Raw genomic sequence first — 12,215 nt, forward strand, 5'->3', positions numbered from 1 at the left:
AATATAGTAGTTTACGATGAACAGGTTTTATTTCATCCATTTCATTTATTTTATCCAAAAATAAATCACACCAAACTGGAAAAACCGCTGCAAAACTTTACCACAGACTCTGCATTTCAGTGAAAACCAGAGAAAGAACGACACAGCAAATGTTTTTAAGCCTTAGCAGGATTTCAATTGCTTTCATCAATATTTATTCACTCATTTATATATTTTAATGGGAATATGGGGGGGGGGGGGGGGGGAGAAATGAAGGAAACCCCAAACGCCCACTCAGGAATTCAAAGTCACAGTTCAGCAAGTGCTGCACGCTCGACTTTCCCGGAATCGAGACAGACATGACGCTTTGGACGGCCGTGACCTTATCGCCGCGGACAGTCGGGAGCGAACGCAAACGCAAACGAGTGACATTAAACACAACCCTCTCCTCTCCGAAGCGTGCTCTCGTACCCGTGTAGTGGCCGCCGTGCATGGTGCCGTGGTGGTTGCACACGGCGTACAGGTCGTACAGGTAGTCGTCCGGGTCCCTCCCGAGCCCGTAGGGCCGCCGCCACGGGGACCAATGGGAGGGCAGGCTCCAGCTGCTCTGGCTCCTCTTCACCACGTGGGGGGTCATGTCCAGGCCGGTCAGGGGGAACTTCACCATGTTCTGCATCTTCATCCGCCGATCGCCCTCCTGCACAACGGCCACAGGGAGTTAAAACACGCCCAGCGGCACGGGGCGGCGGGGGAAGGACAGAATGAACGGAGCCACGCCTTGAGGCGCGCGGTGGGGACCGGTACCTGTCTGAATCTCTTTAGGTGGATGATGAGGACGTCCGGCAGGGTCCACAGGCTCAGCTTGATGCTGCCCTGCTGCAGCTGCTTGCAGTGAGGACAGCGCCAGGCGTCGTCGGGTGCGAGCTGAAAGAGGTGGGAGAAAAGAACCGTCAATTAATCCAACAGAAGCACACGTGTAGGGTTTCGGTCTCAACAAGTGCACTCATTCACTCGTCGGCCCTGTTATGAATGTGTGGAGATCAAATCCCGAATTTTTCTCCACACATTTATAACACGGCTGATGAATTAATGAGCCCCCCGCTGGCGTGTGCCCGTGCCCCGTACCTGCTCCTCTTTGGTGTAGAGCTGGAAACACTGCGTCAGGGTGCAGGCCTGCGGCTGGTGGTGCTGCTCTCTCTGCACGCGCACGCTCTCCGCGTCGGGGATGTACTCGTCCTCCGTGTGTCCAAACAGACTGCGGGAGACGAGCGGGGGCGGTCAGGGGGACAATAAAGACAGCCCAGATGGATTGGAGAGAAAGCACTGATTCTCAGAGTAAAGATTTATATCCGCACACACATTTCAGGGTCCAGGCGCGGCCGTGATGTTTCTGCAGGGATTTAAGCGTCTCTTTCTTATGAGGCACTAGATCTAGATCGGTAAAATCCAACTGTCTGTCAGTATGTAAAAGCATCACTTACTAATCCTTCGTCTCTTTGTCCCACTCCACAACGATCTTGATATGAGGAGGACCCCCTTGTCCACAGGATTTGTAGGCCCTGAAGAAGAGACACGGTTAACTTTTCGAGAGGGGGACCGTACGGTGTCAGTAGTCTGCCATTTTGCCCAGGAACAAAACGCAGAGATATAATGATGTGTCTCGGTCGTGTCACAGAAACCGGTGTGTTATTTTTTAACCTAACCCAAACCTCATTTGTAAGCCCCAAGCCGAGGGCGAAGTAGCAGTTCATTAACTTCCACGAGAAGCCATTCAGACATTTAAATGCAGTTCTCAAGGATAGCAAAGGTTGAAGCTGTCAGATTACTACATGTTCGCACTTAGCTTTAAACTAGCTCTTGTTCAGGCATTTAGAGGTTGGAAAGGTTCTTGTATAGTTTAATGAGAGGTATTCCCTCGCCCACAGATGATAAGAAAAGCGTTCTGGGTCCTTTAACTGTGAAGGAAGGATGAAGATGTTAATTACTTATTTCTATTCCTATATTACAGCTGACTACCATTACAAAAAGGTAAACTGATGGGAAAGAATATAACATCATAAAGTATTTCTCATCTCAGCTGTTACTTTCCAAAAATTATGTTTCGAGTTATGATGTCGGGGAAGAAAACAGGATTCTGTTCAACAAATGGTTTCCATCCAAACAAGGTTTCCAACAGAGTATAATGACTTCCGTTCTAAACAGACATGTCTAGCTGTCTAAAGGAGACTAAACAGAAACAAAGCCTTTGTGAGGATATTATAAATGTGCATTTTCCTGCTGGTTTAGTTCTCTGTATACCATTAACATGAAGATACAAAGGTTGTAGTTAGTTTAATAATTAAAAAAAATGTGAATCCGGGAAAGGGCCCAGGCTGGTATGTCGATTATGTCACAAGTAGGTTATAATTTATTTAATTTTTAAAAGAACTCTGGCTCGCTCTGCCTCATTATCATTAGTGTATCCTTTCCTCTGTGGTCTTCAATCAATACCTCCTGCTACACATGACTATACAATAATAATGGGACAATAACAGAACCATAACACCTCATATCCCCTTGAGCCCACACCGGAATGAACCCAAACTATCTTGTTATTTCACTAACTTTAATAAGATACGACTTTGGATGGCATGCCTTCCAAATTAACGTCAGCCATGGAGGGACATGAAACGATTTCCTGATTAGTTGGCCGGGCTTTACTAGACGGGAGTTGAAGATATTGATCGGGGAGGGTTCGGACATTGATTGTGCACTGTGTTAATGTGTTAATAAAATTATCAATTTAATTAAAAAAGTAATTATCAGTTCAACAGGATCGGCTAATCATACTTGAAAAACATTGATGTGCGTAAAGTACTCCTTTTCTGTTTTAGATTAATGAATATAGTAGTTTTGGTGGGTAATCAATGAATACTCCTAGAGCCAGTCTTTCATATTGTGCTGGTAATTGGTAAGTGTCGTTCAACTCCCATCTCACAAAACAGCCTCAGACAATGCTGTGGAAAACAATCGATAGAAAAGTTCAGGAGTTCAATGCCAGCTGACTGAGGGAACTGTGACTTGGGGATTCTGAAGAGGCCATTGGAAACCCCCCCCCCACTAGATGGAGCTAGAGCATGCTGGGAAAGTGTGTGTTGCTGGAAACCTCTACTTGGGGTTGTCCTCCTTCCCAACCTCAGTTTAAAACTCCACAAAAATATACCGAAATCCTTACCTGTCCACGGTGGGGTGGCAAAGGGGCTGTTCTTCCTGAGGTAACAGATACGTTATTCCAACAACTCCCACCACACGTAGACTGAAAGGGCCAACCTACACAAAATAAACAAAACTAACTTACACAGACAACTCTCTCTCTCTCTATGCACTGCTTCAACTTCCAAAATCACGATTGATGGGCTGAAAGCAGTGACTTAAGAAATACATATTAAATCTTAAAATAAACAAAACAAATAACTCTCGCACGGCAAGATATTCACACTTTTCATGCGACTCTATTCATGATCTGGACTAAAGACAATTTTGGAAAGGCAGTCTATTATAATTTATATATTTTCCCACCTACCTGTATATAAACGCCCGGCCTCAACAGGTGGCGCATCTTTTCCAGTATTTCTTTCTGCAGGACATCCCAGGTTACCGTTCGCTCCAAGTAGAGCACGAAAGGGTGGCCAAACCTAGCAAGAACATCACTGCTTAGGATTTAGGTGCCATACAGGGCATACAAGCTAAAAAGACAGTATCATTCCAGTTGTAACTGCCTTTTAAGGAAAAAGGGAAATAAATCCTTCTTAAACCTCTTGGCTTCGTGCACCCACGCCCCACGTTCATTTTCTGCATTCCTGCCCCCTGCTGTTGAGGGCCCAGCTGCTCAGACACGTTCAAACAGGTGGTTCAAGTTTAAACGACCTGCTGGGCAACAGGAGTTACGATGTACTCCACCAATCTCTTCAAACAACAGCTGCCTGACCTCAGAAGAGCGTTTATCTCCAGAAGCTTCCTGGAACAGTCCTTCTGGGGTGTGGAGATCGGAGACAATAGTATCATCTCGGGCGGCTCTCCATTACGGTTATAATTATAGTAAATAACCACTGTGCCTTTACGGTTGTGAACCTAGGTTTAGCCTGTGCTCCAAAGTTCTCCAAAATGGTCACTATTTGCAATTTGAGAACAACAGTGCGTAGCATATCAAGTTTCAGAAATAAACAGAAAAACTAATCTGAGAATTGCAGCCAGATAATAAAACCCAGTAAGGAAGAGGCAGTGAAACGTAGCCGTCTTATACACCACTGCATGTGTGTTTCATTACTGGCTTCTCTGGGACTGATTGCCCATAATCAGCAGATCATAATTATAATATTCCTAATTCTGGCAGTCCCCAGCTAATTTATTTATTTATTTATGTGTTTAATGTAACTAAAAACGGTTTTCAGACGGTCTCACCACTGTTTTCCAAAAAGAAGCCAAAAAGCACTAAAAACATGAAACAAATTTAAGCCTAGATTCCGATTAAACCGCACAAAGCGGCTGGCCAAGATTCCAGGGAATTACTGTCCGCCGTCCTTGAGTGAAAACAGAAGGTCATCAGTTTCATGCTGTTTTTTTTTTTTTTTGTCGAAAAACCTCTTTTACAAAAGCTACATTAAACTTCCAATTAAGAAAACAATGTATTAATTTTTCTGAATAAGAATCCAAGTAATTTAGAAGTTAGAGAAACTCTGAATAGATTCTAGCAAAATGTTTATTAAACCACTGAAAATGTTTCTAGTACAAAAACCACACAGACACGTTCCATAGACATTATGTATTGCTTCATCCATTTAATCTTACGGATTAAACTAATGAGGAAGTTCAAGCACATTTATATATTTTCCATTATAATTTCTTAAAAATAACTAGTGTCTAAATCTATATCCATCACTTAAAAGTGTCTACTGAAAGACAACTACTCTCGATCTCTTCATTTGTTTAAGAAATCCTCTCTCTCATACCGACCACAGCAAACCCAGCGCCTCCCAGAATTCAGTGATGACAGATCAAACAAACAGCACAGTTCCTGCCACCAGAAGGGACCCATCCTCTCCGAGTCACTGGAGGCGTTACCTTCTCCCCTGGTGCCCGGTGCAGGCGCGGTTGCAGACCAGCAGGATGACTTTTTCGTTCCCCGTGTTCTTGTTGGCCATCAGCGTGGGCTTCATGGCGCCCTGCATGAACGAAGACGTCCTGGTGTTCTCTGAGCCATACTTCAGGTTGTTCTGGTTCAGATTCGTGTGAAGGCCTTTAAAGAGCAAAGAAAACTATTTAAAAACATCACAAACAGAACAAAACGATCTGATAATTGTGACATAGCATTCCACGAAGTCATGACCTCTGTCTTCAGTGTTTGTATTTCATTGCTCACTTCGTCATCATCACAAACATTTGTTGAAGGTTCAGATTTAAGAACATGAAAAATGTTGAGTGTGCGTACGCATCAATTGTTCTTCTCACTTACATGCAGAGTGCTTTCAGTCTATTACAGTAAGCTTGAAATGAAATAATTATGGTTCATAACAAGGGCGCATACAAGTCTGTTAATGAACTCACAGAAGACCGTTGGGGAATAAAATGTTACTTTGTACAGTTATCTCTGCAGGAAGGAAGTGGGGAAAATTAAATGAACCGGATTTACCTCTTTGGGAGAGAATGTTCTCGGGTCTAAATATCTCTGGCGTTTCAAAAGCAAATATGGAGTCGCTTTCCTGAATGATGTCCAGGTCATCGTCGTCATCACAGAAGGAGCGGTGAAACCCATCGTAATACATCTCGGTTAGAACGATCTGCGCAGAGCAAAGCACACAGTCAAAACAGTGTGTAGGTTTCCGATTTTCTATTTATAAAACAAATTTAAAAAGCGGAGTAATCAGATGACAGCCTTGGAAGTTGATTTGCCAAGAAAGGTCAATGAGGAAAAAAAAAACTAAAAACATAGGGAGACTGGGTTGAATTCCACTGACCGGAAGAATGAGGAGGATTTCAATAAATACATAACCAAACACACAAGCGGATACATTCAAATACCTTTCATTCTCTCATGGACAACCTATTGTTGTCCCATGACACCACGAGAGTGCAGCGCTCGGACAATGGGGCACATCCGACACAGAGCGGCATTGTTCCCCTTGGACAATAGGCGTCCCAGAACAAAGGGGTCCTTTCACGCGCCCCTCCCGAGCGCTGCTGGTACACATGCCCACAGGATGCGCCCGACCCGAGCCAGTGGGCCTGGGAGAGTGACACGAGGAGAGATACGCCCAACGGATGGATTTTGACTTGTGTTGGGGGGTCGTGGCGACTGTTGGGTTAGTAGAAGCAAACATCCAACTACAATTTTTAATCTTTTCCTAAGGGAGCACTTCTTGTACCAAATGTTTCTCGACAAACTCAACTGAATCTTCCTTATTTTTCTCCTGTGAAGCAGAAGCCATAGGCTGCATGACAAACCGCAGACGTGGATCATCAATAAACACGTGCTGCTTCCCATACGTGAGGGAGAGCCGGCCGTCCACTGCTGGACGCATTGTCACCATGCGGTCACTCTGGTCTGAATTCATGGCACCCTTCGCGGCGAGTGGACGGCCACCTACCTGGTCAGCGGGGATCTTGGTCTCCTGAGATACTGCTTGGCGTAGGCGAGAGACCGTGCTGGACAGAGGCACGGCCACCCCGATCCTCATGCAGTGGGAACACTTGCCTTGGTAAACTACGGTGACATACAAAGGTCTAAAGGGGGGAAAGAACAAAAACAAAATATTAGCAATCCAGAGGTTCCAGTCGCAACAACAAAGTTTACCAATGCAAGGAGATCATGTTTGGCTCCTCTGGTTGATCCCAGGATTGAAACAAGCTGTTTGTGTTTTGTTTTTGTGAAAGAACACTCAAATCTGCAGCTTCTGCTCCAAAACAATTCTGATTTTGTTATTATTCTGGATGCCTGGAAGAATAGTTTCTTTAATAACTGCCGTCTATATCTGGAAAGACCGAAGTGGGCTTTCTTACAACGTGATGCTAATGGAATTGGACAGATCGGTAACAAATACTGGGTCATTGGGAACAGGCCAGAGATGGGGTAGCAACAACAGTATTAATTTAATGTACGCACACACATCTGCATTTGAGATTCTCTAGTAGAAGAGAAGGAAATAAAAGTGTAAATTTCACCACAGCATGGGAATGTGAACCGAGACTGCACACACAATAACGTTGTCAGCTGCTTCGAACCTGCAGCGCTGTGGTTAGCAAAGGACAAAAAAAATAAAAGACATTTAGACAAACTGTCAAACAAATGCCTCTATTAATTTAAATCATTGTCAGCACACTGTTGAAAGGAAATGTACGCATTTGCTCAAAGGGAAAAGTATTTGATCGATGCATACTACCAGTGCTCACTTATGGCTCTGAAACCCGGTCACTGAACACAAAAATGATACAGAAACTAATTTATGGATCCGAGAACGAACAAAAAAGTGACATCACTGCAGATATTAAAATGGCAGTAGCACAGACACATTTCAAGAAGAACAGATCAAAGATGGACAAAGGAAGCTATCGTACAGATCCCAAGAAATTTGAATCACGACCACACAGAAGATGGGAAGATGAAATAATAAACAGGGGTGACATGTAAAAAATAAGCTATAGGCCTAGATCGAAGCAAGCGGAAACATCTTTGGGAGGCCTTTGCAGTGGATCAATATGGGCCGATGACGATTCATTTCAATCACTCTGTTACAATGGCTCACAGTCTGACTAAGCCAAAAAATAAATGAAATCATCATACTAAGTTGCACAATGTCAGAAGCAGGAAATGAGCTTCCACTCTGATTTTGTTTCTAACTACCATCTTCTTTAATTACCCTTGTGCTGCAGGACCACTTACAGGGGAGGGGAAATCCATTAATTCAGCAACAAACCATGGAGAATATCATCTGCAAAGGTTTAGTCTGCGGGAAATAACATGTACATCTATCTATAAAAAGTTATTAACACAAAGAAGAGACAGGCTGACATTAGGAAGCCATATCTTTCTCTGTAACGCTGCTCAATAAAATAAAATAAATGCGATTGACCTTAAACGAGAATGGCAGGAGCAGCAGCACAGAGGAATAACGCGGTCTCTCGCTGACTGGAGAATAAGCTGACTTGCTCGGACTACTGTCGTCTCTGGGGAGTAGGGAGCATTGCTGAGCCAGGGCCGCGGCACGCCGGGGAGAGAGCTGCAAAGCTGCAGCGTGCTGAGGGACCGGCACAGCTTTCTAAACACAATTGCATAAGAGCCACACAGTGCAGAAGGAACCAAGCCAAAGCCTGTTACCTGAGCAAGTGTGTCTGGTAAAAAATATCGGCTTCGTATAAGCTTACGGTTAGCGTACCTGAACGGATACAGAACATTCCTGCGTAGTGTGGGTTTTATTTGTTCATGTACCTGATCTTGTGCAAATCCCTGGACAGTCTTAACACAAGCACAGTAAATAATGTTTCAGAGGCAGTAACGCTTCTTGGCTAAGCCCATTTGTTTTTGTTATAAACCACACTGCATTGCCAAAATATGATCCAGAGAGACACGCATAAATAGAAATTAAAGTAGCTACAAATTGACAAACATTATGCTTAGGTTTTTTCTGTTAGGCCATTTGAATTCTACACTTCTATGACAGCAGAGCGTGTATTTATTTCATTGTTGTTCTCGTCTTCTACGTTATTTCGGTTTCATACACCGAAACGCAAGCCGCGCCTTCAAACCCTCCCACCCTGAAATCTACACGCGCCGTGCTGCCCAATTACGGCAAAACTTGGGGGATTGAAAATGGATCTGCAGGGAATTTAATATCACCAGCACAACCTCCTCCAGCCAGGAGGGTGAAACACGTCAAGCAGGTTGAATCCGAGGACACCGCCGGCACTCGGAATGCACCGCGCATAAATGAATATAGAGTTGACCTGTCTGACCGCTCTCATTATCTCCAAGAACAAAACAGAGATGATGCTCATTTCTACCCGCCTCTGCTGAGAGTATTAATTGGACGTAAAGTGGGAGATTAAGAAAACAAAACTTAAAAAAAAAAATCCTGCACTATTTTGTGGACAAGCTCACGGCTTTTGACGCCAGGTTGCAAACTGAAGTTCTCATGATTTAATCTCTGCAGATTGTTTTTATTATTAGTCAATAATAATTAGTCATTATTATGTGACAAAGCATCTGTCACATAATCAGAGAGGCAAGTGATACTTCCTTGTTTCCAGTGAAATCACTCAGATTATTTGCCGCCTGGCGTCTGACGCACTGAGCGTGTTTTGCAACCGCTATGAGATTCTTCTTTCCAAATCATTTATTCAAGTCGACCTTCCGGCTTTTCAACATTTAATCTGACCAAGACTGAGATGTTATCTTTCCATTCCTGAAATCCTTTTCCTTGTGTTTATTAGCAGCTTCATCTCTAAGTAGAAGCATCTGATGATGAAGAATACAAAATATCGACCTCAGGATTCCCACCCTCTGTACAGCAGTAAGATTGTATAATTTAATCCGAATTTTTCTCATTTGTATGATCTTTTGCTCATTTCTTGATCAGACGCTACCCACACATGGACTAGCTAGCTGAGATCCAGCCTCTTTGGCAGTTTGTATAATTTCACTTATTCTGGCTTCCAGGCAAAGCTGGGAAATAATACAAATAATCTTACTGCCGAGTACAAAGGACTTGAGATTCGTTTAGGAATTCACATTCCCGATTTCTCACCAGGGAAAAACTATGTGGCGGTTTCAGAGCAAATTAGGGTCTCAATCCAAACCACGAAGACATCCGTCAACTGACATGAGTTAACCGTTTGGACGGGTCTTTCTGTCTGGGTCTTGGTTATGATTATATATACATGTAATTTAAATATATACATACACAAAATATGGGAAAAAAGCCAATTTTGTCCCAGCCAATGCTCTTCGAGTATGCTCCAATTCTGTCAGTTTCTGTGGTTTAATGAAACTTGGAGACGGAAGGGTGGACACAGATTACCAACCTCCTTGGAAAGGGCTTCACTCAACATCTCTGTCATGTGTTGTGGCCTTGGCTCAGACTGCCGAATTAAGTGCTACAGTGCCAGTTGAAGAAAAAAAAAAACTTAAATATGCAAAAAGACATTCAGCTTTGCTTTTTCTTTTGAGCTCATAAATCGGAGGTTAACCAAGATGCAGCCACGTCTACTGCGAGAAAAAAGATGTATATGACTGACAAAAGTATGAGGGTTTGGAGTTGTGCGAGTTTAGCTGAACAACCCTGGTTTGGTGAAAACGGTAAGAGTTCTGGACGGCAGGAGGAAGATCATTTTTGCTGGTGACAAGTGATTTCAAAAGGAGGGAAGGAATGTTTTTCTTTTTTGAAATGTAATCCCTGTGGGTTGGTTTGTTGTTCCGAGCGGTGGACTGGATGATCGGTACACAAAGATATTTGGCTCAAGAAGCACACAATCAGATGCATCTTTCTTTCCTATTTAGCAATCAATAAATGTAGGGAAGGGTTCTGCTTTCTGATGTTTTACCACACACTCTAAGCTTAATATCCATCCCTCATTTTGATTTCTGAACACGTGTCTTTGCCTTATTACTTCGTGAATGACAAGTCCCAAAGATTTTGTATTTTTCTCTTAAATCGTCCTTGTAGATCAACATCCTCTCTTTCTCAGCTCCAATTTACTCAGGGCTTTAAGCAGCCACATCAAATAGATCGCCATGATAATCAGCAACAAAACACCACAAGCATGTGTGATCTATCAGACCCAGACGAGTTTACAACAAATGTTACTGTCTAGTCTCATATACTCCAAGAAATAAACCAATAGAAAAACAAACCAAAATAAAAAAAAGAGGATTTTCAGAAAAGACCATTTATACATTATTTTTAATCCACAAAAAATATATAATTTGCTTCCATTTCAACACCTTTTGTAAGTTAAACAAAAACAGATAACAAATAACACATGACTAAACGAACAACAAGAGAGCCAATTATATCACAAAATGTGTCTACAGCTGTCCTCCACTGACCTTATAAAAACAATAGTTTAAATGGAAGTAAAAAAATAAGCTGTCAGCAGTTGTGGCATCCAAGTTCCTGTATGTAATGAGCAGCCACTTGAAAAAGCAGTGAGAAAAACAAAAATGAAAGTGTTACCCATAGCCATAGCCCTGTGCAAGGTCAACCCAAGGGCAGTCAGCATCACCTGCGCTGCTCCAAACTCCCCGTCTGCACTAATTAAGCTCCTAACGCGACGGGCAGATGATGGTTTTCTGCCCAAAGCCATGCTGACCTCACAGCTGCGTGGGGCCTCTGCCAATCGCACTCAGCCCTGAGGTTGTGGCAGGGAGACGGTTATCCCAGTGCGCCCGTCTGAGGGTCAGGACTCTTCCAGCAGAGCGCCACTCATCCTCGGCCCGAGCCCAAGAGCTGCTCTCACTCTCGGAGCCGATCAACGCGAGATCGACTTACCTTGTGTGCGGCAAGGGGATGGGCAAGGAGATACAGAGGAAGGGGTCGAAGGTGTTGCTTTGTTTCTGGCAGTGAGGGCACGTGAGTGAAGACCTGCACAACAAGACAACACAAACAAGCAACAAACAGCATTAGTTTATTTATTTCAGGGATTAGACAAGAGAGCATCTCCTTTATGCAAACGCTGGTCACATCTGTAAACTCTACTGTAGTTTATTCTTTGTCTTTCTTTTGGGTAAATTACTAAATTATTTTGAAGTAGGTCAGGTCCTTTTTGTGGATTAACTTCAGATTATACCCCCCAACCCCCAAAATAATCTAGAAATGCTCTTGTACTGGATAAAGGGAATGAAGGGAAACAGAATTGACAGATTATAAACAAAGGGGTTTGGGACAGAGGAATCAGTGACAATGGCCAACGTACTGGGACAACACTGTAATGTAATGCGAAATGAAGCGGAGCCCGTTACCTGTATTGAGCCTGAAACAGCTCCTGTACGAAAGAGCTGGTGACGGGCAGCGAGGGGCCCTCGGATGCGTCGTCATCCTCCTCTATTGGAGGCTGGAACAGCAAACAGGAAGAAATTAAGCACAAACAGGATAATAAAGTGACTGAAAACAAGCCTCGACCTCGGTGGTGAGAGGAGAGCCATCATTACAGCCCCGCATTGGACAAGTGGTCAAAGAAATGCTCAGCTCCTTTACATCCAATTTCTC

General features: G+C 43.5%; 1 protein-coding gene across 2 annotated transcripts in view; it reads right to left on the reverse strand.

Moving 5' to 3' along the window:
• The window catches only part of usp31 (ubiquitin specific peptidase 31), a 31,201-nt gene that overhangs the window by 8,610 nt on the left and 10,376 nt on the right, over positions 1-12,215 (reverse strand). For both annotated transcript variants that reach the window (XM_066690268.1, XM_066690267.1), the window contains exons 3-13: positions 11,969-12,060; positions 11,499-11,591; positions 6,603-6,738; positions 5,648-5,795; positions 5,080-5,254; positions 3,542-3,653; positions 3,194-3,288; positions 1,461-1,538; positions 1,105-1,234; positions 784-903; positions 451-676 (exon numbers count right to left, since the gene is read on the reverse strand). In XM_066690268.1, coding sequence (XP_066546365.1) covers positions 451-676; positions 784-903; positions 1,105-1,234; positions 1,461-1,538; positions 3,194-3,288; positions 3,542-3,653; positions 5,080-5,254; positions 5,648-5,795; positions 6,603-6,738; positions 11,499-11,591; positions 11,969-12,060 — 1,405 coding nt within the window. The remainder of the gene's footprint in view (positions 1-450; positions 677-783; positions 904-1,104; positions 1,235-1,460; positions 1,539-3,193; positions 3,289-3,541; positions 3,654-5,079; positions 5,255-5,647; positions 5,796-6,602; positions 6,739-11,498; positions 11,592-11,968; positions 12,061-12,215) is intronic.

This window comes from Amia ocellicauda, chromosome 17, assembly GCF_036373705.1.
Source record: "Amia ocellicauda isolate fAmiCal2 chromosome 17, fAmiCal2.hap1, whole genome shotgun sequence".
Classification (NCBI taxonomy): domain Eukaryota; kingdom Metazoa; phylum Chordata; class Actinopteri; order Amiiformes; family Amiidae; genus Amia; species Amia ocellicauda.